The sequence below is a fragment of the Dromaius novaehollandiae genome, chromosome Z, assembly GCF_036370855.1.
Source record: "Dromaius novaehollandiae isolate bDroNov1 chromosome Z, bDroNov1.hap1, whole genome shotgun sequence".
Taxonomy (NCBI): Eukaryota; Metazoa; Chordata; class Aves; order Casuariiformes; family Dromaiidae; genus Dromaius; species Dromaius novaehollandiae.
Genome location: NC_088132.1, coordinates 7,972,428 through 7,998,796, shown reverse-complemented (window position 1 = coordinate 7,998,796; position 26,369 = coordinate 7,972,428). Strand labels below are relative to the sequence as shown.

The window sequence follows — 26,369 nt, the reverse complement described above, 5'->3', positions numbered from 1 at the left end:
GAGGAATGCTTGAATGTGGAACTCATTTGCAGGAAAGAGTCAAGCTATTTTGCATTTGTATAGAGTGTTTTTTTACATTAGCTGTAAATATTTTCAGTGAGTGTGTGTGTGAGATAAGCTACAAGCTTTATTTTGACTTTATCATGAAAGCACTGATCATAAATTTCACTGCCTCTTGCATATTTCAGCAAAGACGTGTACTTTAAATTCGGCTAATAAATAACAGAGGCTGTGATTTAGACCTCGGTGCTGTTTGTCAATAGTTCTGTTTGCTGGTGAATTGCTAACTTCAAGTTTTATCATTCTGTTCCTGGTTTCATTGCACAGAGGTCTTGTAGCGACCTGTATTTCTGAGAGCTACAAGCGTTTTTGTTCATCCTCAGACATTTTGGAAATCAGAGTCTTGCTTGTTTAGAGTCTTTCTTCTAATGGTTGGTTCAGGCTCTGCTAACGTTGTGCAGTCTGCTCAGAAAATAGCATAAGTCTCTCTAATACTGCTGATAGATAAATTGGTACTTGCAGGAAAAGTTGTTCCATTTTAACAGTGAGGTGCTGGGTAGTCTAATTTCTTTGCTGCTTAGGGCCCGCACCAGTCATATCTGAGCCTACTGATCAGTCCAGTAAACTCAGCAGGTTTAAGATGTGCTGTGGAAGTCCAGAATATGTCACGTACTTGTCCGAGCAGCTGCAGCAGGAGCAGGGAATATCTGGCGTCTGTGGGGAGCTATTGGGAGGCTGGCCTTGTTTTGGTACACGATACCAATTAATTTCTCTGTGCAGAGCTCAAGACAAAAAAAAAGAGGTGATTTTTTCTCAAAACAGTAATGGTGTCTTCATTAACCTCTGGGCAAAACTTCCTGTAATTGTTAGCTTCTGTGCTTGCTGAAACTGATGCATAAATCATCTAATGAGGCTCTGCAAATATTTTTGTAGTGAAATCTGTAGAAAGGTGCTCCAGACAACTGCAAACATCACAGTACACACCAGTCTAAAATTTACTCGGCAGTTTGGAAGTACTTCTGGCTGGGTTTTAATGCCTTTCGCTAATACATGAGTTGCTGAAACTGCTTTCAAAACACATATTCTGAAAGGCACTGAATGATGTGGAATTCCAGTGTAATGCCATTTATTCTGTTGCAGAAAACAAGGAAGCTGCAAAAACATAGGAAGCTGATAAAGGATTAAAAATTGTATTTATTTTAACCATAATGAAAACATCTGTTTTATCTGACTTCTGTAAGCACCTCATGCTCTGTTTCCAGAGTCTGCAGAATTGTCAGTCATAATTGTGCTTGTTTAACAAAGACAAAAAAAGAAGGGTTTTAATATTAAGAGAAATGTTTCCAGTTTTCCTCAGTAGGTTGGGCTGCAGGGGTCAGAGTAACGAGGCGTTTGCATAATCCCTTCTTCATTTTGTTTCACTTCTCCTCTTTATGATTAGCTTAGCTATATGCTTTACGTCTTCTGGGTTGCTACACAGTTCTTAATGCTGTGGTATCATTGCAGCTCACCGTCTCTTTTACTGTTGTTCCCTTTGCACTTATGAAGCAAGGGATTGCTGCTCTTCCCTTGGTAAGAGCCAATGCATAAGTGTTTTTGCTCCCGATTTGCTCCTCTTTCACTTTTCCTCAGGTCTTTCATGGCTGTATCTTTCCCAAGTGCCCAGTCTATCCCTTTTGGGCCTGGGGCTCGGGCACAGCAGATCTCGCCTGCTGTTAGGTTACAGGGCGTGCGTATGTGGTCATTAAGGTGAGGCTGCTCCTCTATCAAGGCAGGCGAAGCCAAGAGCTCAGACAGTCTGAACCGAAACCTGCACGCAATTTTCCACTGGGATTTTAAACAGTTAGGAGTGTTTCCTAGTGTCCTTGCAGGCAGAGGGAGTCTCCAGCCGTGGTTTCTGTCATGCTGGGGTTTGCAAGGGAGCTCCGGAGGTTTCTGCAGTGGAAGTGCCATCCGGGCTGTGGCTCGGTGTTACTGTCATCAGCATCATCTCCTGACCGTGTGGCAGTGACCGCAGAGCTGCGGTGACCGATGTGAGCTGTTTTAGAGCGCAGGTTTCAGTGAAGCAGCCTGGCTTGTCCCTCTGGTTATTATTAATGTGGACAGTTACTCTGCAGCACTGCATGGCCCTCTAGTTGGTTTTTCTTTATGACCTGAGCAGGTTTCTTCACTCCTAAATGAAGTAACAACTACATACCAATTAGAGAATTAGGCCATTACAGGAGGCCATTACCTGAATTAATGTTGTTAGAGTTCGCAGCTTCAGTTGGACTGAAAGACCAAAAGTTTATTAAATTTGTTTTTCATTTGGTGGTATATAAATGCTTTGGCAACTGTTATGAAGTATTATGAAAATCTCTATTGACGTATTAACCCATTCTATTAAAATGAAAAAACAGAACACACCTATTTGCTTAGAATAATTTTTTTGATCATATACATCTTATGCATTGATTTCTAAGAACTCTTGACAAACATTTATAGACAGATGTTCCTTTTAGTTACAGGTTTGTGTGAGTTACTAGAGTCTCCTCTATGATTTGTGTTTTATGAAGCATGTAATCTTGAGCAATATGCATGGGATTTTGGTAGAGTCTTCCAGCCTAATGATTCAAAGTGTAGTTTGAGAAGAAGTACTGTGCCGCAGACCATTGCTACTAATAATACTATTAGCTGAGCATTCACCCGTACTTATTAGCGAACCTCAGTCAATGAATGGAAACTTGGAGAACTGAGCTGTCCAGGTTAGCAGCTGAAGGAGTTTGGTCGCTACAGGGTAGTGGGTCGGATGCTGCTTTCACTCGTGCAGGTTAGGTGTTACCAAGGTATCTCCATGGTGCTACCAATACCCTGCGCTTGGCAGGTTCAGACGCACTGAGTTCCTGTAGCTCGGTGGATGGGAAGGACTGGGTTCAGGTGAGTTTGTATTTGTATCAAATCAGCCATGCAAGCAATGGTAATTTGGTTGAGTGGGGAGTGTGTGGTGAGAGGGCGCTTTTCCCTGGATTTCCCCCCCTGCCTGCTCTGGTCCTGCATCTGACAACAACCAGAGTCAGTGGCACGGGGGGTGTGCTGTGAACGCGTGTTTTGGCAGCTGGTGGGACACTGGTGGGACCACTGGTGGGACACTGGTGGGACAATTGCCATTGAGGCAGCACGCTGAATTTCTGCGTCCTCCCACGTTGCGTGGGTGGGCAGGCAGCATGCAGGGTTGTCACCAGGATCCAGCTGCTGCCTCGCCCGTGAGTGATCTAGTGAGTCACTCTGGTGGTGCCCAGAGTGACTGGGCTGCTGTCACAAAACAAGCCGGGGTGGGACACCGAAATCGTCAGGGTGAAGGATGAGTGAGCTGCCAGTGACTTCACAGCAGCTTTATCATAAAGCGTATCAAAATTTCCATGAGCGTGTTGCAGTACACTCACTGGTGCCAGATTTGCCTTAAGGACTGATGGCTGGAGATGGAGCACGCAATCTCACAGCCAAGGCCAACTTTCTGCGTGGATTAATAATTGCTTCTCCTCCAACAGCTAGTCGATACCTGTAATCCCAGGTATCTGCTATTGCTGCCACAACAGGATGCTTGAGAATGGACTGACTTGCACCAGTCCAGCTTTACTTAGGGCCTTTCTTGGACACTAGAGGGATCATGCCTCTTCTTTTGCATGTGGGTTGTTGCTTAAAGACTGTCCTTCAGGCCTGATCTTGGAGACCACAGGGAGAGGGCACAGCAGAAAGTTTGAAAGGACACGGTAAACACAGTATGCTTAGGAGCTGAGGACACTTAGCAGTCTGTCTGGAAGGTACCTCAAACAGACAGAGATATCAGTACTTGGAAATGGAAATTGGATGTGGTGGGAAGCAGATGGCCCGAGACACAAAGCCACGTCAGGTGTTGATGCTTTGCAGAAGGACGTCAGGTGTTGATGCTTTGCAGAAGGACGAAGCACCGTGAGAAACAGACAGGATTTAATTGGTCTGTCTTTTGTTCAGAGATTACTGCCGTCCGCGTGGTGCCATCTGTCTTGTTCTGGATTATCTTCTGCCGCTTTCTAGAGACTGCTCCCATCTCACCTAGACAGAAGACTGTTTTTCTTCCTCCCTGATGCAGGCTTGCTCAGGGAGTCACGCACACTCTCTTCACGCCCGAGCTGTCCAGGTGCACTCGCATGGGCTGCCTCTGGGCCTGTGCACGTGGGTCGCTTCTGCTCCCTGGGGAGGGACGGCCCTCTGCACCCCCAGAGGCAGCTAAAGGTGCTGATCTCGTATTTTAAAGCCAGTAACGCTCCGGGGGCGAAACAGACACGCCTTGCTGTTTATGGCACCCTGTAATCTCACTGAACTGGTGGTGATTAACAGTGATGAAATGCCCTTAGGTCCCGTGATGGAAGCTGCTGCTTTGCCCTGATGCGCTGGCAGGCTGGCGAGAGGTGCTCGTGTACAGGAGCAGACTGACGGGCTTGTGTCAGCGGCAAGGACCCATAGCAGGGCAGGCGCGCATCACGGGGAAAACACAACACGCTTCTTTCCAGCCCTGAAAAATTACCCTCTCTGCCTCTTCCTCCTCCTCCCGTTGCCAAGGTAAATACAGATATATGACTCAGCAAATATTGGTGACCATTAATCCAGAAGAGTATGTATTTTTTCCCCAAAGAACTGTTCTGTAGTATTCCTGACTTTTCCTCCAGATCTGCAGAAAGCAGCTTGGGAATGATTTGTTTGATCGGCAGAGCGCCTGTGGGAGGGGATGGGATTTTGCTGCTTTTAAAAGGATATGGGCCCAAGGGAAATGGCTTTGCTGGAGATAATAGAATTACAGCTGGTTGTTTGCTGTGCAGTGATTGGGGAAAGCCTGGGCTCGGTGGTGCTGTGGGGTGGCCTCTGGAGCAGAAGTCCTTGGTGTCCCTGCGGTGACAGCTGCCCTCTCCTTCCCCCTTCTCATGTCAGTTGTTGATGGGTTACAGATGGCAGAAAAGCAACTCTTCCCATATCATGTTTTCGCAGTGATTTTAGGGGTTGGGAGAGTGCTCAGGCTGCTCAGCAGCTGCGTTGCTACTGCATCTCAGTTTCTTTCCTCTTGAAATGCAGCTCCCCGTGCTGGCAGAGCACAGACTCCTGCCAGGGTCGCCTCGTTGGACTGGCTCAGGGTTTTGGGACAGAAATTTGCTCATGGCCATCCTCCCCTTGCTCCCTCCCTCCGATTAAATTCAGAACTCGCACTTAGGAATAGGCGGTTGCCTATTCCCACCGTGGGGTGGGATGCAGGTTGCAGCATGTAGTGTCTGGGGTTTAGAAAATCAGCAGTGTCCAAATAAGGCTTCTTCCCCCTGGAATGACTTCATTTTTTAAAAAACTGTTCATAACATATACTCAATCTCTGTTAGACACAGTCTCCAGTGATTTTTTTCCTCACTTTACTCTTCACATGGATTCTGACGAAACTAAATCCTCACAAACCATAAAGTTAAAATGTAGAGGTAGCTGAGTGTGTTATGATCCCATCATATTCTTTTATGCTTTCAGTCCGTGTTTCCCACTCAGATGTTCTTCCTTGTAGAGGTAGGCAATGTAACTCTTAATCCCTCTCACAACCATTTCCTTTTTCTTGATGGATTTCTCCTCCCTAGTTATCTTACACTGATGTTGTAATTAAGTGTTCTGCTTTTTAAAGCTTATCTTCCTAGATTTTTTTCCCTCCGTAACAGTGTTTTGCTCTCCTTAAACATACAGGAGCTGTCTGTGATATTTCTAGGTTACCCTTCAGCACTTGTTTCAAAGTGGGAGGGAGGGAGAGGGCGGAAACTGTTTTTAATAGCTGGGTTTGAAGGTTTGGTCAGATTAGGAAGAGGATCAAATTAACTGATAATTGGGAACAGATTGTTTTCCCTATGTAAACCAGACTCATGGGTTTGGAGCAGTCATTTCTTGCTAAGGGGCATGTTTGCTGATTTACTCCTAGCCCCTTCTCTGCCTTCTCTTCACAAAACCAACCCCTGTGCCTGGAGGACTATCCTATGGTTTGCAGAAGATTTAATAAAACAAAAGTGCACTTGTGCAACTTTGCTGCTGTTACTGGAATTTCAGGTCTAGTCCTTCCAAACAGCTCAGTTTTAAGGGCCCATATACGCTGCTTGACAAATCTAAAGTGTACAGCTTTCAGAAAAATAGTACACTGCAAGTAAATAGAATAAAATGCACAGCTGTGGTTAGAAGAGCAGACTGACATTAGCATATGACAGAAGCACAAAGAGAAGATCAGAGCAGTCATGTTTTAAGGGATTAGGAGGATCAACAATTGTTTTTTCTCTTTGAGAAATCCATGGCTAATCCCTTTCTCCCTCTTCTTCTAAGAAGAAACCCCTCTAAGACCTTTCTTTCCCCTTCCTCAAGCAGAAATTGTGATTTCTAAATTTAGATGGGTAGGTTTTTCCATGTTTTAAGTTAAAAAGTTTTTAAAAAAAAAGTATTTTGGAATCATTCTCTTCTGCTCCTGTCTTCTGTTTTTCTGCATGGAGACAGATACTTGTAATGTAGTTTTTATGTTTGGCAGTACTTGAATCTGCCCGTGAGGTTGTGTATCCACTGTACCACCCCACAGATTTTCGCCGTCATTAGTTACAGTCCTGTTCTCCTCCTCCTCTCCCAGACGGTGTGTCTGCCAGGATGCTCCTCCGTGTTCCCCAGCATCCCTCCTGGCTCTGCTCTGCAGTGCCTGGACTTTCCCCGGCTCTCAGTGGGGACCAGCAGTGATGCCTCCTGGGTGCAGCCGCTGGGGACTCCCCACCAGAGCATGCCCTGCTTTTAGCACTCAGAGGCTTCGCTCTTTAGTGCTGTGGAATATGCACTGTTGACAGTTTTGGAAAATTTACTTCCCTCTCCCTTTTTAGAAGAAGGTTGTAGCGGTGCCACAGCTCTGCAAGCCCTCGCATGGTTAGTCAGGCCATCTCAGCCTGTGTGCTTACTGGATGCAGCAAAGACCACCGTGGCGATTCCCAGAAGTACGGGAGACGCGTTTCTGTGTTACCAAGCGAACCATTTCATTTCTTCTCCGTTCCAGCTCTACCATCCTTTTCAGATCCCACTGTTGCGTGATGTACTGTGTGCACTGTTTATCAGTTTACATAGTACATTAATGATGGGCATGTGTTGTCTTGCCAACGAATTCTAATTAGTTACGTGTGACACTTGTGTCTTTTTTTGCAATTTATGTGGCAGTTTTTCCTGCTTGAGCCTTCTGTATAACCAGGATGTTCTTGGGGGCAGAGATGCAGTTTTTTTGGATTAGTGATTATTACTATAAATTCATGGTGCTTGATTGCAGAGTCTTGGCCCAAGCAGAAAGCAAAGAGATCCTCCCCAAATGTAGCCTGTACTGTCTCAGTGGCAAAGGCATGAATTTCTTCCTCTCCCCCTCACCTCTTGTCTCAAGCGAGGAAGTAGGGGGTGACCACTGATGGATGCAGAATATTGTCCGGACTGACAGGATCAACCACCTGCCCCTGAATGACTCAGTCTGTTTTTCTCAGTGCACCTGGATGCAGTAGATAGGCTGTTGAGTTCCCACAGACACAAGTTTACCTTGCCATCTTTGACTGTGTCATAAGGAGCCAGTACGTGCACTTCAGGATTGCGGAATTCGTTTCTGTCTTCTACAGCCAAGGGTTTTCCCTCCTTCTTGTGTTTGTGTTCATTGTGTAATTTCACCTCGAAAAATGGGAGAGCAAAACTGATGGGTAAAGAAAGCTCTGCTGGGAGCTGCAAGCAGAGCTGCAAGCTGACTCCGTTCTAACACCTGAATAAAAACAAGCACGGATGCCTGATCGTCTGTAAAAAGGATTTTAGTGAATATGAATGGTCTCCCAGCTCCTACAATAAGGCTTCTTCTGTAGACTTTTCCAAGCAGAAACGGGTAGGGATCACTGGACTTAAAATAACATGCAGTTGAAATTCATTGAGTGTGAAGAAGGTAAACCAGGTGGACAGTTAATGATGAAATGAGGTGAGTTTTCAGTTGTACCCTCTGCCTGAGTAGATACTAACTGGTGAGGGATCTAACTGCAGCATGCAGTCTCTCTCATATGGAGGTTTTAAGTATTATATTAGTCATTGGGTCATATTAATCAGCCATAACTTCATCTCTAGACACGTGACCAATAACTCTCCTTACAGTACAGATACACCAGATGCAGTGTGACATTTTGAAATCAGTAATTGAATACCTCCCAGCTACCCTGAAAATACATATTTGGCTCTGTGACTTGAAAACCATCTGCCACCGCTGCCTCAGGAAGTCTCTGGGTGGCAGGTTTCTGGAAGCTGAGTAGAGAAATGTGGTTGTGTGTTTGCTTTATCCTTGTGCCCTTCCAGGGGCATCTGCTAGTGGTGAGGAGCTGGTAGGCCAGATCAGCCTTTGGTCTCACCTAGTGTAGCTATCTGGCTTTAAATTTTATGGAAATCGTCTGTCAAATTCTAAAGGGCTGTAAAAAACAAAAACAAACAAATAAACCCCCTCCCCTCTCTCCCAAAACAAAATCCAGCAAAATAAAATAAAAAAAGAACTCCAAATCCTAACCTTACCAAAATGCAACAGCCATTTTGGGGGTAAGAAGGAAGATAAATGTGACAGCATTTGGTCAGACTCTGTGCTCCCTCCCTCCCTTCACCCCCAGATCACAGCAATTACTTCATTCTTTCCAACTAGTGGTACCTCAATACCCAGGAAATGGTCTCCTGGGGACAAGTGTTTTAAAGGGCTTTCCTTCATCCGTAGCCTTTGCCTTTCTCAAATTCATTGTGACCTCCTAGACTTTTGTTTTTAAAAAGGGTGTGAAATAATCTGCTTTTTAGATAAGAATTTACCAGCTGGATGGCTGCCTGTATGCTCAATCTTACATTTGCTGTGCTGTGGACTAAGTCAGGTTTTTTGGTCACTGGGGAGTTATTCTCTGACCTCACTTCTGTTTCTATTGTAAACAGTAGCTGAATGAGTTTATCTGGCACCATAACGGTCTCAAAGGCCAAGAGAATAACTAAGGGTTTGCTCTTTGCCTTTAGGTTTCACTGTTGCCAACCCAGATATGACTCCGTATTTCACTTGCTGGACTGGGGATAAAGAGCTGATACATATTCTGGGTTTTTGCTTGCATCTGCTTTGCAGACCATTTTTAGCCTGCTGAATTGACAGAGCTTTGAGGAGAAACCACTGAAGGTACACGACTTGGTGCAGGGCTCTTGCAGATGTCAAAACCTTGAAACAACAGAGTAATAATAAACAGATGAAGCATGTGGAGACAGCTGCTAAAAATTTTTCTTCTCTAAACAGGATATCTTGCTGTCTTTTTAGAAAAATGAAATCATTAAAAGTTAAGATCTTTTTATTTGCTTCTCCATTTGGACAGAATTCTGACTCTTGAGAAACACATTTTTGTTATACCTTCTGTTCTCATAATTTATCCTGAACATCACCTTTTTTTTAACAGAACCAAACCAGATACATATTTTCGTGTTCTTACCTTTGTGATATGAAGAACCTACTGACTGACCTAGAGAGACCCACAAATAATTTAGTCCTGCTGTGAAGTACCTGTCCTTAAATAATTGGTTACTCTTTAGTGGTCAAAATACGTATCCAGAAGACCTGTTCTGAGAAGGGTGGCGAGTACGAAACGGTGGCTGCAGGCTCTGGGCAGCATTACAAGGGCTGAACTCTGGCTCGTGTTTCCATGAACAGAAAGTACGGGTTGGGCTTCAGCTGCCCTAGAGTTTCTGTCTGTCTTCTAGAAGTAACTTCAAAGGACTCTTAGAAGGTGTTCCCAAAGTTGCTTTTTTTATGGATGGTATAGTTAGAGAAGAGACTAAACCTTAGGGGTGGTATAGTTAGAGAAGAGACCAAAACAAACCAAGTTCATTTAAAATTCGGTACCTTTTATGGTCCATAGATGTAACAAGATGGCTACACCTAGAGACCCTCTTTGGACTGTCTTTTCGGAGCTCCTGTTTTATGGTGTGTGTGTCAATGACTTGTACTTCAAGGAAATATATGTAAATTATCCTGAGGGCAGGGCATATTTTGTAGTCCAAAAGCTAATGCCTGTATAAAACTTCAGTGCCTGCAAGTCTTAAATATCACTTCACTTCATTATTAAATACCACTGAAGCCACTAGACATGTTCAGGAAACACTTTTAATTAAAGTTTGTGCCATTTTAGCTGAAGGCGCTGTGAAAGCCTTGGACCTGTCTCTTGTCGTTTCAGCGCAGGATCCCACTTCGTCTCAGGCACAGCTCTTTCAGCCTGCAGTGATGCTGGAAATGATTTTCAACATTCATGCCAGTGTCCTTTTTTTACTGTTCCTTTCTGGGAATCTGGATGGAAGACGGCATGATATTCTTTTCGTTTAGTCCCGCAGGGTCTTAGGACTGTTGTAATATTGTTGAAGTGAACGGTCGGTGAGGGAGGGTGATTTTGGAGTTCTTGTTTAGCTACACCACAGCAACCGTTATTGCAAGCAGAGGTGAAGAGAAATGGACCCTGGAGAGACAGGCCGTTGAGCCTCTGTGATGCTGAGAAGTGCAGTCTTTGCATCTGGAATTCCAATTATCTTTACTTGAGTTAGACTTAGTGTTACGTGAAAAGAAGGAGCTTGCCTGTAGAAAAATCAAGTAGGTTTGTGCCTCATTTTAGAAGTGCTTGTGCTAGTGTGAAAGATGTCTTGTGTATTTTGGCCACGTCTCCGAAAAAAGAAAGCTGTTTCTAACCTCATACGAAAGGGTTTTATTTTTATCCCTCAAATGGTAAGTTGCGTTTGACAAGAGTAAACAAAAACAGACTGAATGTAACACAGGCAGAACTGCAGACAGCGCGGTGGGGTTACAGCGGGGGTAGTTGTTCTGCCCGCGCTACATCAGTGCACCGCTCTGTGCTCTCTGCGCCCATGTGGGAGGGTGGCACGATGGACGGTGGGGGTAAAGGGCTTGGGAGGGGGGCGAGGGGACGGGAGGGAAGTCTGCTGAACTTCTAGTTTCCTCCTGCTTTGTCTTCATCAGAGAAAACTGGCACTTTTTTAGGGTCCCATTTGGTACAGCTCCTCCTGTCCCTCTGTTTTAGTGCGTGCGTTTAACCCTCTGTGAGTAGTAGCTGTCTGAGGCAGTCACCACCGTGTGAAGTGACGTGAAGGGAAACGCTGGCGCTGAACTCCGCTGGCTGCCTGGCTGGCTGGCGGACCAGGATTTTGTCAGGAAATTCCAAATGAGTATAAATAAATTCTCTGTAGCAACCTCTGGGCTCCCTGCCTGCTGATGTGTCAGGAATACGCATTCCCTTTAAGGCGAAGGAAAGTGTGCTTCAGACTTAATTTCCTGAAAGCGAAACACTGCAGCATTCAGCAATTACTTCTCCCTGGATCGGTAAGTGAGACCCTCAGACAGAGGAGAAGGAGCAGTGAGATGTGAACTGACCGACTCTGCTAGGGCTGTGGGTAATCGGAGAAAAAGGAGGGGGCACTGCAAGGTAGCAAGACTGAAAACCAGCCCTTGATGCTGTTTTAGTGTGTTAAATAACATACCTATTGCATTTTTTTCTTTTTTAATAATGTCCAGTTAGCACCGTTCTCTCAAGTGCTTTCTGTTAGACTAGAGTCTGAAGAGAATACGCACTTAAAGTTTTGTGCACCTTTGGTATACTCTGTTTTTGTTGTTCCATGCTGAGTGGTTTATTTTCTTCAGCAAATGCAGGTTTTCTAGTCAGAGATCTGTGTTCTGAATATTCAAGTGAATGCAATGCTAAGCCTATTTACTGTAAGTCGACAGAAGAAAGGTGGCTGTTACGCTTAAAGCTGCTCAGTTGGAAAATCGTTCATAGATTTTCAATTCTAAGCCGCTGTTTTTACCTATTTTAAATGTGCATGAAGAATTACTTCTAATGCTGACTTTGTTAATACATTCTCTGGTTATCACTTTTTAACTTTTTGAAAGAAATCAGTTCATCAGTCTCACTTATTTTCAAGAGTAGAGAAGAAGCTTTTATTGTTTCTGGAAAACACAAATTGCTTATGTTTTTGAAGTTCATAAGGCAGCACACATCTTATCTCACGCAACAAATCAGTGCTAGATTGATGTGAAGGCGGGTAGGAGGGAACAGTTCCTGGTACTCGAAATATCAGATTGAATATGCATCATAAACCATTTTCCTTATGGAGGTAAGCATGTGACAAAATAAAGTCCTTCTAGGACTCATAAATACAAATATTTGTAGAATCATTCTTGCAGAAGACAATTCCTTCTTTTTTTCCACCCTGTGCACAGCTGTAAGATGAAACTGTAAATCAGTTTTAATACTCCATGGCAGGATTATATCCTAGGAGTCTAGAGTCTTTCCTGATGGTTACTCCTGTTACAATAGCCCTGTGTATCTGCACCTCCTCAGAGTTTTATAGACAAAGAGAAGTAATGCCTTAATACAAGTTTTGTTTTTGTGATTCAGGTCTTCCTGGGTAGAAGGAAAAAACTTGTCGTCTTTACTTGAGTTTCTGCAGGTAACGCTGGTGCATAGCTGTGGCCAGAGGGACCTTCAGGCAAAGGCCTGGCTAGCGCCCGTGCCACTCTTGGCCCCTGTGGGGATGAGGAGACAGTTTGGATAAGTGGGGAAAGAAGAGACAAATTTGGAGGTTTGCTACTCTTCTCTTCTGATACCCCACTCTGCTGTGGTTTTGTGAAGTCCATCCTGCCGTGTGTAGGCACACCTTGGTCTTTATCATTCTTTTTTTCTTGGTAATCTTAGCCTGTGTTAAGGGAGCGGTTGAGAGCTCCGTGGGGTAGCGTGCTGTTTTAAGTGGGGCAATGTGTCCTTTCCCCATCAGCTGGCCAGGGACACTGGGACCTTCAGGGTTTCTCCTGGGCAGCAGAGGAGGGCAAGCTGCCTTACCACTGCAAAGTTCAGCCCCATGGTTACCCTCACTGCTACCTGAACGGGTCAGCTTGACTCCCATCCCTCCCACCCCCGTGGCAGCGACCCTCTGAGGGAGAAGTACCTGCTGCTCCAGCTTCTGGCTCTGATGCTTTCGGCGGCCTCAGTTGGGTCTGTGTGGTAGTGACCTCCCAATGCTCGGAGGCTTTGAGTAGCACTGTTTAGCTGACTGAATTAGAGGAGCACTTGGAAGAAGTGAGTTTGATAGTGGTGTTCGCTCCATGAAACACCCATCCCATTTAAGTGGAGTCTGTTGGGATGGTGTTTTCAGAGAGGAGGGCTTTGCCAGCCCAAAATTGGGCTGCTCTCTTGCTTTGGTCAGTAGGCACATTGTGCGGCCTTCTCCCAGGCTGAGAAAATATGTGATTACTGTTTGCTGTATTTTATATCATTTTGCTAGGCCTGAGTTTGTCTGATTTGGGGAGAATCTTTAAGTTGAATGTTCTTCATTTGTCAGAAACATGCCTAAAGCCAATAACTGTGCACAAAGTAGGAACCGAATGAAATTAATGCTTCAGAGAATGAAGAATGGCAACTCTCAAATAGGCAGATAGTGCAAGATGAAAAAAAATGTGCATTAACTCAGGTGTTTGAAAAGAATAAATTTCTATCAGTTTGGTAAAAATGCTGGCATCTCATTTTCAAAACTACCTGAACAGGACTGAGGTGTCCTCAGTTAGAGCCCAAGAGGAGAGGATGACTGTTGACTCACCTTGTCACTCTTATCAATGTGTTATTTGTGCAAGCAGGAGGCTAACTTTCCTATGAGAAAATAGTGTCCTTTTGTGGTGAAAATTTTCCCGGTTGAGCAGACAAGTGCCTTTTCTTAAACCCTTGTCACTAGTTGGGTGGAAGCTGTTTGCTTTCTACATGAGGCAAGCTCTCTCTCCTTCAGCTGCGCTTCTCTCCACAGCACATTGGTTAAAGTGTCATTTCAGGAGGAGGATTTGGGAAGGGGCAAGAGGATGACACTGATGCAATGCAACTAAAACCACCACTTGCTTCTGACTTGTTTTACCGTGGACCTGCTGGTCACACTCAGAGCTATGTGCACGCACAGTCTGATCTGTGCCACAGCAATTTTTTTAAGTGGCCATCGCTTTTAGGGAAAAGTTTCTACCTAGAGGTGGCAACACTGTGATAACAGCAACAGAAGCCCCCACCAGGGCTTCTTCTCTGCTTTCCCTTACTGCTGGTAGGGCAGTTTGGAATAAATTAACAACTATATTCTTTTGCTTTCCCACCCATGCCCTATTTCCTGCCAGCCTTGGTCTGATTTCCCCTGAGGTCTGTGAGTCAGAACCAGGGATGGGAGCAAAACAGAGTAGCCTCTTAGTTTTGAGTTTTCGTGGTTAGCAGCCTTGAGGTGGTACATGTACAAGATGCCCCACCACAGACCTGCCAAAACAAACCTAGTCCCAGAATGTGAGGGCAATTTAAAAGTAGACTTTTATAGGTCTCAATAAGGGAGCTGTCAAGAAAGTAAAGCACATTTTGTGAATTGTGATAAGGGGCCATATTGCAGTCGCTCTCTGACCGTTTTTTTTTTTTTTTTGCTAGAATAGATTTTTCGTAAATGGGATTAATCTTTTAGTCAGTTAATTAATTTGCATGACTTTCTTATGTTCTGCATTTAATATTTTAAATGAGTCTGTACAAGCTGCAACTTTTCAGTTCAGAGGTTCTTGAAATAAGGGGTTCTGATATTATAAAGACTAGAGAGGATTGTGGGATGTGTTTTTGAAAGACGGTTCTAACTGGCAGCTTGTGGAAATAATTGTTGGAAATGGTTATAATGTTCAGATACAGATTCAGTAGGTAACCCACGAAAAGTTGAGTTAAATAACGGTTGCTCCTCCAGAAAAAGCCTCTTTCTACAAGCTCCAGAGTCTCTTCTACAAGCTCAAGAAATGCTTCTGTGGTTTAGGAATTAAATGTGGAGGAGCAGTCACAGTAGGACACCCAGACTAGTGCATTCATCTGATCGCTGGTACCAAGGTGAGAGTAGGCTCATTGCTTTTATTATAGTGCTAAGCAACTAAGAGTTTTCAGATTCAGAGAAACTCATGCTTGAGAGAATCTTTTCCCAGTGGGTTGATCTAAAGTCCAGTCAAGTCAATGGAAAGACTTACATTGCTTTTAATGGCCTCTGCATCGTGGCTGTGATTTGCTTTGATGTTTTGTTCTCTGTTGCCTTCACGCTCCCACATCTAGAATGAGCACAGAATTAAGAGAGCAGATCCACGGTTAAAAGACCTTCTCTTAGTAAAGCGCTGTGGTAAATATGACATTGTAGCCTGGTGCCCTGGTCTAAGTGTTTAGGGTGCAAACAACACACAGCAGTCCTCTGAACCATCTCTTTTCTGCTTGTGTTCATTGACTTAGTGGTGTCCTTAGCTTGCTCCTGTGAGGCCTGGGACTACAGGTATCTGAGCAGAAGTTTCTACATCTTGAAAGTGGAAGAAAAGCCCACTTACTGCATACTGTTGTGGCTTCACCCTCCTTCTTTTACTATTACCAGAGAAGTTGCTATCCCACATTTTTTGATTACAAACCTCAACCCGAAGTGCTGAATATTTAGATGTCAGATTTAAAAGTCAGCCCTCCAGTTGCAATATTGATAGTTAAATTAAGAAAAGTAATCTAAAAAACTGGTAATTTACCACTCTTCAGGTCCTTGTTTTTCTTTGAGATTAAATTTGCAGTAAACACTTTTGAAAGGAGATTTATTTCTTCAGTAAAACATTCAGTAAATGGAATTCCTCTGTAACAGGAAAATGCTTTTCACCTGTTGTTACAGAGTTAGTAACAGGGTCTCCCATCCCTCCCTAGCTGAGGTGTTTTGGGTAGGATTGTGTAACTCCGTACGCCTGAGCCGCAGAGGCATCAGGAGGTAAATCCAGTTTGGTTCAGGCATAGCTGTAGCTGAGCAGTAGTGCCATGGATTTTACATTTACAAGGGGATTTATTGGTTGTTTTTCCTGCATTTTTCCCCGTCTTCATTCAGAGGAGAAAAGAAGGGGAAGGTGTTCTCAACTGTGTTTACTGTGTCTGCTGTAGTGTACTGGGCAGTTGTGACATTGCTGGTGCAAGTGGAGCTGGGTCACCCGGGCGTCACGGCTCGGTGCTGTGTAGGGAGGGCGGCTGTGGCCAGCACCGGGCACAGGGCTGACGAGCAGGATGTCTTGGCTTGACGCTGCTCTGCTGGTGTGGCTGCCCTCCCTCTGGGACGTGAGCATCGGCTGGAGGCAGTCTGCTTCACAGTAGCAAAAAACCAACCAACCGGCCAAAAACCCCACATGACAATGTGTTTTAATTTAAACTGAAAAGGGAGAAACAAAACACCTGATGCCCCTGTTGTGTCTTGGCAAAATAGGGAAACAGCTTTCGACTTCAGTAGGTTTGCCCCTCTTTGTTCTTGAAATAAAGAAAAATCTGACATGTTGATTATTTGGGGTTTGAAGAGTTTTTTCGCACATTTGCAAATGCTGCAGATCTAGGTTGAATTGTTGGAGAGCTAGTAATTTCATGACATCCTCTGTATATTGCTAGCCAAAAGAAGCCTGACCAGCTGAGTGTGCTGCAAGGGACACCTGAACACCTCAACACCTGAAAAGCAGAATGGAAGTATATGTGTTAAATATTCTATTCTGCTTTTTCTTCTTAAATAAATGGTCAATCTTATGTGTTTTGGTTCATTTCAGAAAGCAAGGCTGATACTCATATCTTGAAGAACAGAGGGAGAAAAAAATAAAAGTAGTTTTGGGGGTTGGGAGGAGGAGAAGGGGAAAAGCATCAATTTCTTCTGTGTTGCAGTAAAGAACCAAAAAGGTCAGAACTCACTTTCATTCCTTCTTTTCCTGCTCCAGATAACCTTTCAAGCTGAAGTTCAGCATATAAAAACACTGCATTCAACTCCATTTATGCCAGCTATTGCTTCTGTCTTTTTCCTCTGCAACATTCTTTATGAATTCTCTTATGCAATAACTCTGGAAGGAGACTCTGTTATTCATAACATTATTTCAACGGAAAAGATTTCTTTAGTGGCAGTCAGATTGAAGATAAAAATGCCTTAGAGCAGATATCATAACCAGATTGGGAGGGAAGGCTTTAGGTATGAGGTCTGTATTTTTCAAGGCACCTTAGACATAGCTTCAGAAATCTATTTTCAGTTGTTTCTCCTTGCTCTTTCTGGATTCTCCAAGGCACCTTTGCAAGAAAGCTTTCTCTAGCTTGTGGAACCAGCACTCTATGCCTGCCCACATTTTCACTATTTCTTATCTTACTCTCCCTATTCTCTCCCCTAAAACTCTTTTAAGCATGTCAACTAAATATTCTATTTTTTCCTGGTTCTCCTGTTCAGGGAGCAGACACGATTAGCATGGACTCTGGTAGGGCTGACTCAATGTTTTAATATACTGATGTTCTTGTGCAGTGCATTGGATAGGATATAATTTAATGGAAATTGGAAAGACAGGAATGTTTGGACAGAGCCAGTCCCAGCAGTGCAGGAAAGGAGAACAGAGAAGTGCATTCTTAAAATGCTGCTTGTGTCCAGTTCATGATTATCATGCAGTAGGGAGAGGGAAAAGAAGACTTTGCATACTTCCAGAGAAATGCATTTGTAGTGACAGTAACACCATGAGGCCTCTGTGCTTTGCAGAGTATTTTACTTTGTAGGTACCTACCCTAAAAACATAGGTATGTTTGTCTGTCATTGCGCTTAAAGACATTAGACAGCAAAATAACAGTATGTGCAATGTTTGCACAGACAGAAGTGTGTATGTGTGTGCTTGTGTGTCCTCACACGTTGTGTTTCAGTGTAACACAGTGATGTAATTTAAGATTTGCCTGAGGGGCAATTTGCCTGAGGGTAGAGAGTGGGGAATAGCTCTTCTAATTTCAGCAGTGCCTATGATCAGCTGTCAGAGGATGAGGCAAGAAGCCTAAAAAGAGTGTCCTGCACTTGCTGCTACTTCTGTGTGCAGAGGGGTGAACGGGATTGGGATCTCTTGCTCACTTGAGGTCTCAAGGCACGAAGACGCCTTTCTGGCTGAAGGGCAAACAGACACAGCTGCCTCTGAGGTTAATCGAGGTACCTGCTTTGCGTAGCGCTTGGTGCTCACCCACCTAAGCTTGGGAGTGAGGGCATCTGCGGTTCATCCAGGACCTAAGGGCTGAAAGCAAAACCAGCTGTGTTCTTATCAGGTGTTGCATTCATTTCCTTTTTAATAATTTTTTTTTTCTTTTGGAACCAACAAAACCATTTTTATTGCCTGAAAACAGCCATCCATTTTGCTTTGTTCCATGCTTAAGAGGCACACCCATTTTGGCCCTTTCCCCGCGACTGCAAAATGCACAAAGGCTTGGCACTGCTCCTGCATGCTGCATCACAGTTTTCTGTTGTTGTTGTTGTTAGATTGCATGCCTGATCCTTGTTTGTCTTCAGTATCAAGAAATGACTCCAAAGATCAGCTCATAATACCAGGATTGTGCTGATGGAGTGTTCATTGTATTGTTTCAAGGAGAAGTAGTATGCAATCAACTTTGCACAGAATCTCATGACTGTGGAACAGCAGATATGAACTGTGCCCTGGTAATGCTGCCAGCTTAAGCTCAGGACCAAAGGGGTTTCATTGTGAAGACGCTGAAATAGCTGCAGGTGTTGTGAAGGTTTAGTAAGGGATTTTGTGTGTGTGTGTGTGTGTGTGTGTGTGTGTGTTTAATTAATTATATATTTTGATGTGTTTCTGTTGAGCAATCTTAATACTGTTTCATGAATAAGAAAATTATCTGAGATTCCAGTTTGGCTCTCATCACTTAACATGAGATTTGCATGCCTTTATAGAAGTTTTATGATTTTTTTTTTCATAGATGCATTAATTTGTGAGTCCTGGGACTTTCCAGAGAATTTGTTTCTCCCTCCCCCATCCAATACTTAAACACTGTGCCCAAAGCCGGCTTAAAGGAGCTGCCTGACTTCCCTGGTGTTGGGATGGGAGAATCGGTGGTGTGGCCAGATAGGAAGACAAGGACTCAGACAAGCAGAGAGCTGGGGAGAATGGACGAGCAGGTAAAATTAGCATGGTGGAGCTAGAAATGACATGGGCTGGGTGAAGCCACTAGAAGAAAGCCCAGGAGGAGGAGTGAGGACTTAGTCAGATTTTAGGTTGGAATTAGTGGAGCAGGTGAATGAATGTAAATGGAGGAACTGGATGAGAAATTGAAAGTGGGAAGAAAGCTTTAAAAAAAAAAAAGGCAGTGAGACTGGAGACTGCAGAGGATGAGAGCAGGGGAAAAGCTGGGATGGGGAGGGGAAGGAAGGGAGACCCAGCCTCGGGTGAGGAGCTGTGGGCTGGCTGGCTGAGAAGCCTGGGAGTAGAGCAGTGAATTTGGGGAGGAAGAGGAGTAAGTAGAAAAGTGCACTCTGTCTTGTTTAGAAAAAAACAGACTTCTCCCCTGTCCAAGCCTGAGGCAGTCCTGCAGGAAAGGACTGCGTGTGCATATGTTCTTAGAATATGTATCTGTAAATGTATTTTTGCTTCCACGCTGGTATTTAGACGACTATTTCGGGGGGATCTATAAGTAAACACCGCAGCATACCAGGACCCTGGTCTTCCAGCAGAAACGTGTGGTCCGTGGGGGGTTGTTTGTGTCTGCGGAAGAGCTGGCCCGCCTGCTGCCACTTGCAGGATTGAGATACCGATGTGTCCAAGGCAGCCCCACTCCTTTTACCGCCATACACGCCTGCCCTCCGTCCACGCTGCCATCCTGAATTTTTTGCAGTGCCAGGGTAGGCGCGTTTCCCCCGAGCATCATCCTGCTTCTGCCTGTGGCAGGCAAAGCGTCAAGGCACCCTGTGAAAGCAGCTGTGCTGTGTGTAGACAAGGCTTTTCTCAAGCATAGCCAAGGAAACTGGAAAAACAGGAGCTTTTTTTTTTTCCGTAAACCTTTTCAGTGCGACATTAAGTCACTTCCTGTAGATGCAATAAGGAGGCTTTCTGTCTTTCGAGGCTTATATTCCTGTAAGAGGACACGACTTTCAAACCTAGCTATTTAAAAACAAAGCAGAAAGCTAAATTTGTTTTCGGATGCTTCACTGCCTACTACATCCTGCATATCTTTGCGGAGGAAACGCAGATGTGGAGCCGGTTTAGCTTAGTAGCTCATAGAGCCACATGCAAGAGTGTCTGTGTATAAAAACTGCTGCATCCACTCGCCTGGAGACAGAGCTGCCGCTTTTAAGGAGGAGCAGAGAGCAAGGAACAAGTGCCGCGGACAGAGAGACTTGCACAAATGATCTTCTGCTCTTCGCTGGGGAGGGGAGCGGGGCGGGAAGTGTCGGGGCGGAGAATACTGCACCTTTAAAACATTAACTGTTCATTCCCCGCGGAGATGAACGAGCGCGCCGAGCAGCTGAGGACCTTAGGAGCAGGAGAAGGCTGCTTCCCAGCCCGGGTTGAAGCAAAACCCATTGGAGAAAGCTCAGCCTATGAAATGGTGTGCCCTGCTCGGCTGGGTTTACACTAATGTGGGCTTTTTTTCCTTATGGGGTGAAGAACGAGAAAGTTGGGAGGCCGGGCTTTGGTGAGCTGAGAGCTTGTTTGTGACACATGGAGCTGGGACAGCGAGGAGAATTACCGGAGGCCTAGTGATACGTGGCTGGAAAATTTACAGTGTGGGGGCAGAGGCATGTAGCTAATCCAGGTAACCGGAAAGCTGGCTTTTACTGCTGCTTCTGCTGCTCAAATGTACCCAGCTCCTCTAATAACTTGCAGCAAGTTTTGTTGCTTGGTGGTGGTGGTGGTGTGTTCTTCTTTTCTTTTCCAAATGGGACAAGAGGAGCAGGTTATATAGCGCATAAATCTTCCGCCTGCAGGAGCCCAGCAGATCTGGTGGAGTTTTATTTAGCTTGCGCTGGAGACACGCGAGCGCTGTGTCTGGGGGACGTCCGAGTTTCCCTGACATCCGAGACGACGGTTTCTCTTTCGGAGGTGGAATTCGAGACGCGGCTGGAAACAGGTCCAGCTGCATATTTTTAGTGTGTGGGCTTCGTGCAGGTTGGGAATATAAGAGACGGAGGCACTGGTCAGATTAATGTGATCCCAAGCAAGAGTGAGCTGGTATTGCTGCTCTTCGGGCAGCAGTTTGCAAAGCAATAAAATAACCGTAGATCAGTGTACAGTCTACTGGCATCGATAGCCTCAGGAGGGGGATTGGGGTTTGGTAGCCCGTTTTAATGTACCCTCTAGAGAAGTCGGTGTCCAGATGATTCCTGGCAATACAGTGTAGTCTTTATGTGACCGCTTAGCATGTGTGAAAGCTTGATGTGATGCGGAAATACTGGAGGGATTTGTGGAAGTACAGTTTGTGCTGTGAGCTGTGCTACTTCTGTGCTGCTTTATTCATAAAGTTACCAGTGCCTGTGTGCATATATTTAACATACACGTTTATATATGTGTGTGTGTGTGCATGTATATGTATGTATATATACACACACACGGATACATATATGCATCTCTCAGGATCTGAAATCCTGCAGATTAACTTTGGAAAAGTTAATTGGGACTTTTTGTTAAAAGTAAATCAGCACGATGGTCTGTTTTCTGGGCTGCAGCGGCAGCTTCTGCTTAGTGGTATGCTGTGAGCACCCTTGTTTGTCCGCTTGTGTTTCAATGCGTAGCCTGCTGAGACGTAGTTTCTTTTCCACATACTGATCTTACTTCTTCTCTTGCAGAAAAAGAGGAAGCTGTTCTAAATGGAGAAGATGAAAAAGAACAGAAAGATCCCTATTTTGTGGAAACGCCTTACGGCTACCAGCTAGACTTGGATTTTCTGAAGTACGTGGACGATATACAAAAGGGGAATACCATTAAGAAATTAAACATCCAGAAGAAGAAGAAAACGGTACCGGCCCCTGCAGGCCCCAAGAACCCTGGTGGGCAGTGCAGCGGCTGGACCTCCACCGAGTCTCTCTCTTCATCCAACAGTGATGAGAATAAGCAGCCGTGTGTGGCCACAAGGAGTCAAGTAGCCCCGTGTGTCGCTGCGAAACCATCGGTTTCCTTCGAAGCATCGCCTACCTACCTAACTATCCCCGAGAGCAAGCAGCTTCCTCCTCCCTCCCCCCAGCTTCCCCGGCACAACCTCCATGTGACAAAAACGCTCATGGAAACGCGGAGACGCCTGGAGCAGGAGAGAATGATGCAGGTCACGCCAGGAGAGGTCCGCAGGCCCCGGCTCTCCAGCTTCGGAGGCATGGGCTCGACAAGCTCCCTTCCCTCGTTTGTGGGATCCGGTGGGTACAGTCACATGTCTCAGCAGCTTCAAAATGGGTATCAAGGCAACGGAGACTACGGCGCCTGCTTTGGCTCCTCGCTGGGCAGTTCCATCCGCCACAGCCCGCTGAGCTCGGGAATATCCACGCCGGTGACCAACGTGAGCCCGGTGCACCTGCAGCACATCCGGGAGCAAATGGCGATTGCCCTGAAGCGTCTCAAGGAGCTCGAAGAGCAAGTCAAGACCATTCCTGTGCTCCAGGTCAAGATTTCAGTGTTACAGGAGGAGAAGAGGCACATGATGGCAGAGCTCAAAAGCCAAAGGAAACCCAGTCAAAATGACATGTATGGCTTCAGAAAACGATCTTACAGCGCAGGAAATGCGGAACAGTGGGAACATCTGTCTCAGGTCCGAAGAGGTGGAGAACTCTATATAGATTGTGAGGAGGACACAGAGAGCGTGGAGCAGAGCTCTCAGAGGATAGAGGAGTTCAGGCAGCTGACTGCTGAAATGCAAGCACTGGAGAAAAAAATCCAGGACAGCAACTATGAGACTCCAGCAAATCTTGGGGTGAACAGAGAGAGCCTAACAAAAGAGAGCAGATCTGTTGCTGTAGGTGCTGATGAAAACATGAACGATGTGGTTATATACAACAGATCTTTGAGGCAATACAGAGAAGTAGCCGTGGGAACAGAGAAAGAAACGAGAGAGTCCGGGGTTGGGGTGACAGAAGCCATGCTTGGCTTGTCCACAGAAGTTGAGAAGGAGATAGAGCTTCAGCAGCAGACCATCGAAGCCCTTAAGGAGAAGATCTATAGACTAGAAGTTCAGCTGAAGGAAACTACCCACGACAGGGAAATGACCAAATTAAAACAGGAGCTGCAGGCAGCTGGATCTAGGAAGAAAGTGGATAAAGCCTCGATGGCTCAGCCCCCTGTCGTCAGCAGAACAGTGGAGGCTGTGGTACAAACGAGAGACCAAATGGTGGGCGATCATGTGAACGTCGCTGATTCGTCTGTGGGGAACCACCTACAAACGAGCAGCGTCGGCACCTCCTGCAGGCCCGCGGTGCAGAGCACGGCGGTGGGCCCCGAGCTGCGCATGAGTCAGTGGCTCGTGAAGGAGAGGGCAGAAGTGCGAGACCAGTGCACGGGGCGGTCTGTGGAGGTGTACGACAAGAAGGTGGGCGTAGAGACGAGTGTCTGTGAAACAGGCGTCAACACGGAGGAGTCCGTAGACGGCCTGAGCCTCTGCAAGACGGAGCAGGAGGTCAGAGAGGTGAGGTCGGTGGGCTGCGGGGACTGTTCAGTGGATGTGCTCGTGTGCGCCCCGAAGGAGTGCGTGTCCCGCGAGACGGCCACGGAGGCTGTGTGCAGAGCAGAAGCCACGGTCATGGCCGTGCCTCGTACAGCTACCCAGCAGACCAGCACGGCTGTGGAAATGGTGAGCCAGTGCACCAGTACGGAGGCAGCCTCTCTGGCAGACTGCGGCACAAACACTGTTCTGAGCAGTTACGATAAACAGACCAACACCGCGAGCGTGGAGACGCGGACCGTGGCGGTAGGAGACGGCAGGGTGAAGGACGTAAACGTGTCTGCTAAAACCCGTTCTGTCGGAGTGGGAACCTTGCTTTCCAGTTACCCGGGCTCTGAAAAGCCCTCTGCGATAAAAACCAAAGACTGCGGCGTCGGGCAGATAAACATTAACGAGAACTATCTGGTTGGTCTCAAGATGAGAAGCATTGCCTGCGGACCCCCTCCGTTGTCAGCTGTGCCGGCTGGCACCAGAAGCATTGGAGTTGGGGGTGAGTCTGTCTGCGAATCCGTGGGCACCCTCTTGGAAAGACCCCTGCCTCCGCCGGAGCTGAGAACTGGCCTGGACCACTATATCGAGCGTGTGCAGAAGCTGCTGCAGGAACAGCAGATGCTGCTTGCGGAAAATTACAGTGAATTGGCAGAAGCCTTTGGAGAGCCCCACTCCCAGATTGGATCCCTCAATTCTCAGCTTATCAGCACCCTCACGTCCATCAACTCCGTCATGAAATACGCCAGCACGGAGGAGCTACGGAGTCTGGACCTGCAGAAACAATGTATGGACAGAAGTACCACATCAGGTAAGCTAAGTGTCCAAGCGTATGTTTGTTCCCCTTCTTGCTAGCGCAGTGGGTCACTCACCTGGAAGCTTTTTGCTTGACCGTCTAGCAGCAAGTGGGGAACTCCCTCTGATGAAATGCAACACACAACCTTGTTGTTGTTGTTGTATATATCTGTGTTTTGTCCAGCCCAGCAATGATAGCTAGAACTGAAAGCTGGAGGTGGTTTTACCCATCACAGTCCTGCAGACTCTAAAGGGTCTGACAAAGATGACTCTGAAGGGTCGAGTATCCTGCAGACTCTAAAGGGTCTGACAAGGATGACTCTGAAGGGTCAAGTATTTGATATAAATGGGAGGTATCTAAAAGTATCCAGGGTGTTGGACCACCGTGCAAGATACTGACCCCTTCTTACAACTTGAAGAGTATCTAGGTTAATGTCTGTGGGTTTGGGATTTTGTCCTGCCTTTAAAGTTGGAACACCATTTTTAAAAAGTGCAGTAAGTCAGATTTGACAGAGTTGTAAGTTGCATTCCACTTTTCTGTCGAACCGCCTCGTTTCCCCAGACATTTCCCCAGACATTGCTTTGTTCCTTCCATTTTCCCCGTTCTTTGTTCTTCGCAGCTGGGGAGCCGTGGGGTGCGTTCCCCATTCCAGCCGTGTTGATTGCTTAATGATAGGCAGCTCCAGAGCGCTTCACAGAAACCACAGCTTGCATCTTCTCTGTTCCAATAAGTGTTTGTCCTAATCCGTAATTACAGCCTCATGTTTGAAAGGCATAAGCTGTAATTACTGCTGGAGGTTTTGGTGACGCTCAGCAAAGGCAGGAATTGAGATTTAAATACTCCTTCCATTTTATTTATTAATTTTAAAATTTAAATAATTAATTTGAGGGATCTTTTTATTCTCTGGGGTAAAGTTGCTTACAGCTTTTTGGCACGTGTCTGATAGTTTAAAACTTAACCATTTCTTGTAATACCTTATAGGTGAATCCAACTACAGTACTGTTAAATTTATGTGTTACAATTTATTGGCTTATTGAAAACCATTATGTAATTACTAGCAGTGACTGTTAAATAACATCTTCTTTATCCCGCCACACGGTGACTGAAATGAAGGGTGAAGGAAACGGGTAAAACTTGTGCAAATGTATCTGTATCATGGGTGCTGAATTGGAAATTAGATCTTGAGTAAATACTGTTTAGTGTCAGCATAATGTTATTGGCTAATGCACTGCTGTATAAAGCCTTTACAGTTTATTTACTGTCTTAAAAGTTGTCCTCTATTGTTGTTAAAGGCAGCTTGGTAAATCTGATTCTTTTCAGTGTTCATGAACTAAATGGAACCATTTATGAACTGAAACAAACTGAAGTAAAATTTTTAGCTTCCCATAGTAAAGGAGTAAGCAACATTTATGTTGAAGTAAAGAAAATATATGATATCCTGTCTCAGTGCATGCAATGTGATTATTATCTATACAATATTATTATCTTTCTGGTATGCATTTTATACTTTGGACTTCTACAAGTAATGATGCAATAATAATAAGAGTATCCAGCAAACACTGAAAAGTGTGCTTAAAGACAATGAGCCAAAATTTTCAGTAGCTGTAATTCCTTTCCCTGCTTTTATTGTACAATGTCAGATGTGTAGTCTAGAGGCTTGAAAGTGCTTAGACACAGGTGGAGCAACGGAACTCTTACGTGGATTCAGATTTCACATTCTTGCCAAAATTATTTTGGAATAATTTTGGTTTAGTGTGTAATGCCATTATCTTTAGCAGTGGATAATAAGTGCAAAATCTCTTTATTTTTAGTTGCTGGTCAGAATTACATGCTGTGACTGTGTATGTAAATCAAGCTCTAGCCTTTAACATTTTAGATCTGTGAAGAATTAGGGTAGGAAGAGGTCATAAGTCTGAAATATCTTTCTGTTAATTTTGAAAATATTTTCTTTACTACATTTATCTGCTGGTCCAGCTACCTGTTTCTGTGGTTTTGCAAATCATGACTTCCCTTCTGTTTAAAAGGCTTCTCTC

General features: G+C 45.2%; 1 protein-coding gene across 5 annotated transcripts in view; it reads left to right on the top strand.

The window, feature by feature from the left end:
* Positions 1 to 26,369, top strand: part of KANK1 (KN motif and ankyrin repeat domains 1) — a 130,230-nt gene that overhangs the window by 80,137 nt on the left and 23,724 nt on the right. For 3 of the 5 annotated variants that reach the window (XM_064501458.1, XM_064501459.1, XM_026100516.2), the window contains exon 4: positions 21,697 to 24,351. In XM_064501458.1, the coding sequence (XP_064357528.1) occupies positions 21,697 to 24,351 (2,655 nt within the window). Of the gene's footprint in view, positions 1 to 20,473; positions 20,547 to 21,696; positions 24,352 to 26,369 lie in introns of those variants that run through there. The other 2 variants (XM_064501460.1, XM_064501457.1) reach the window with 1 other exon arrangement.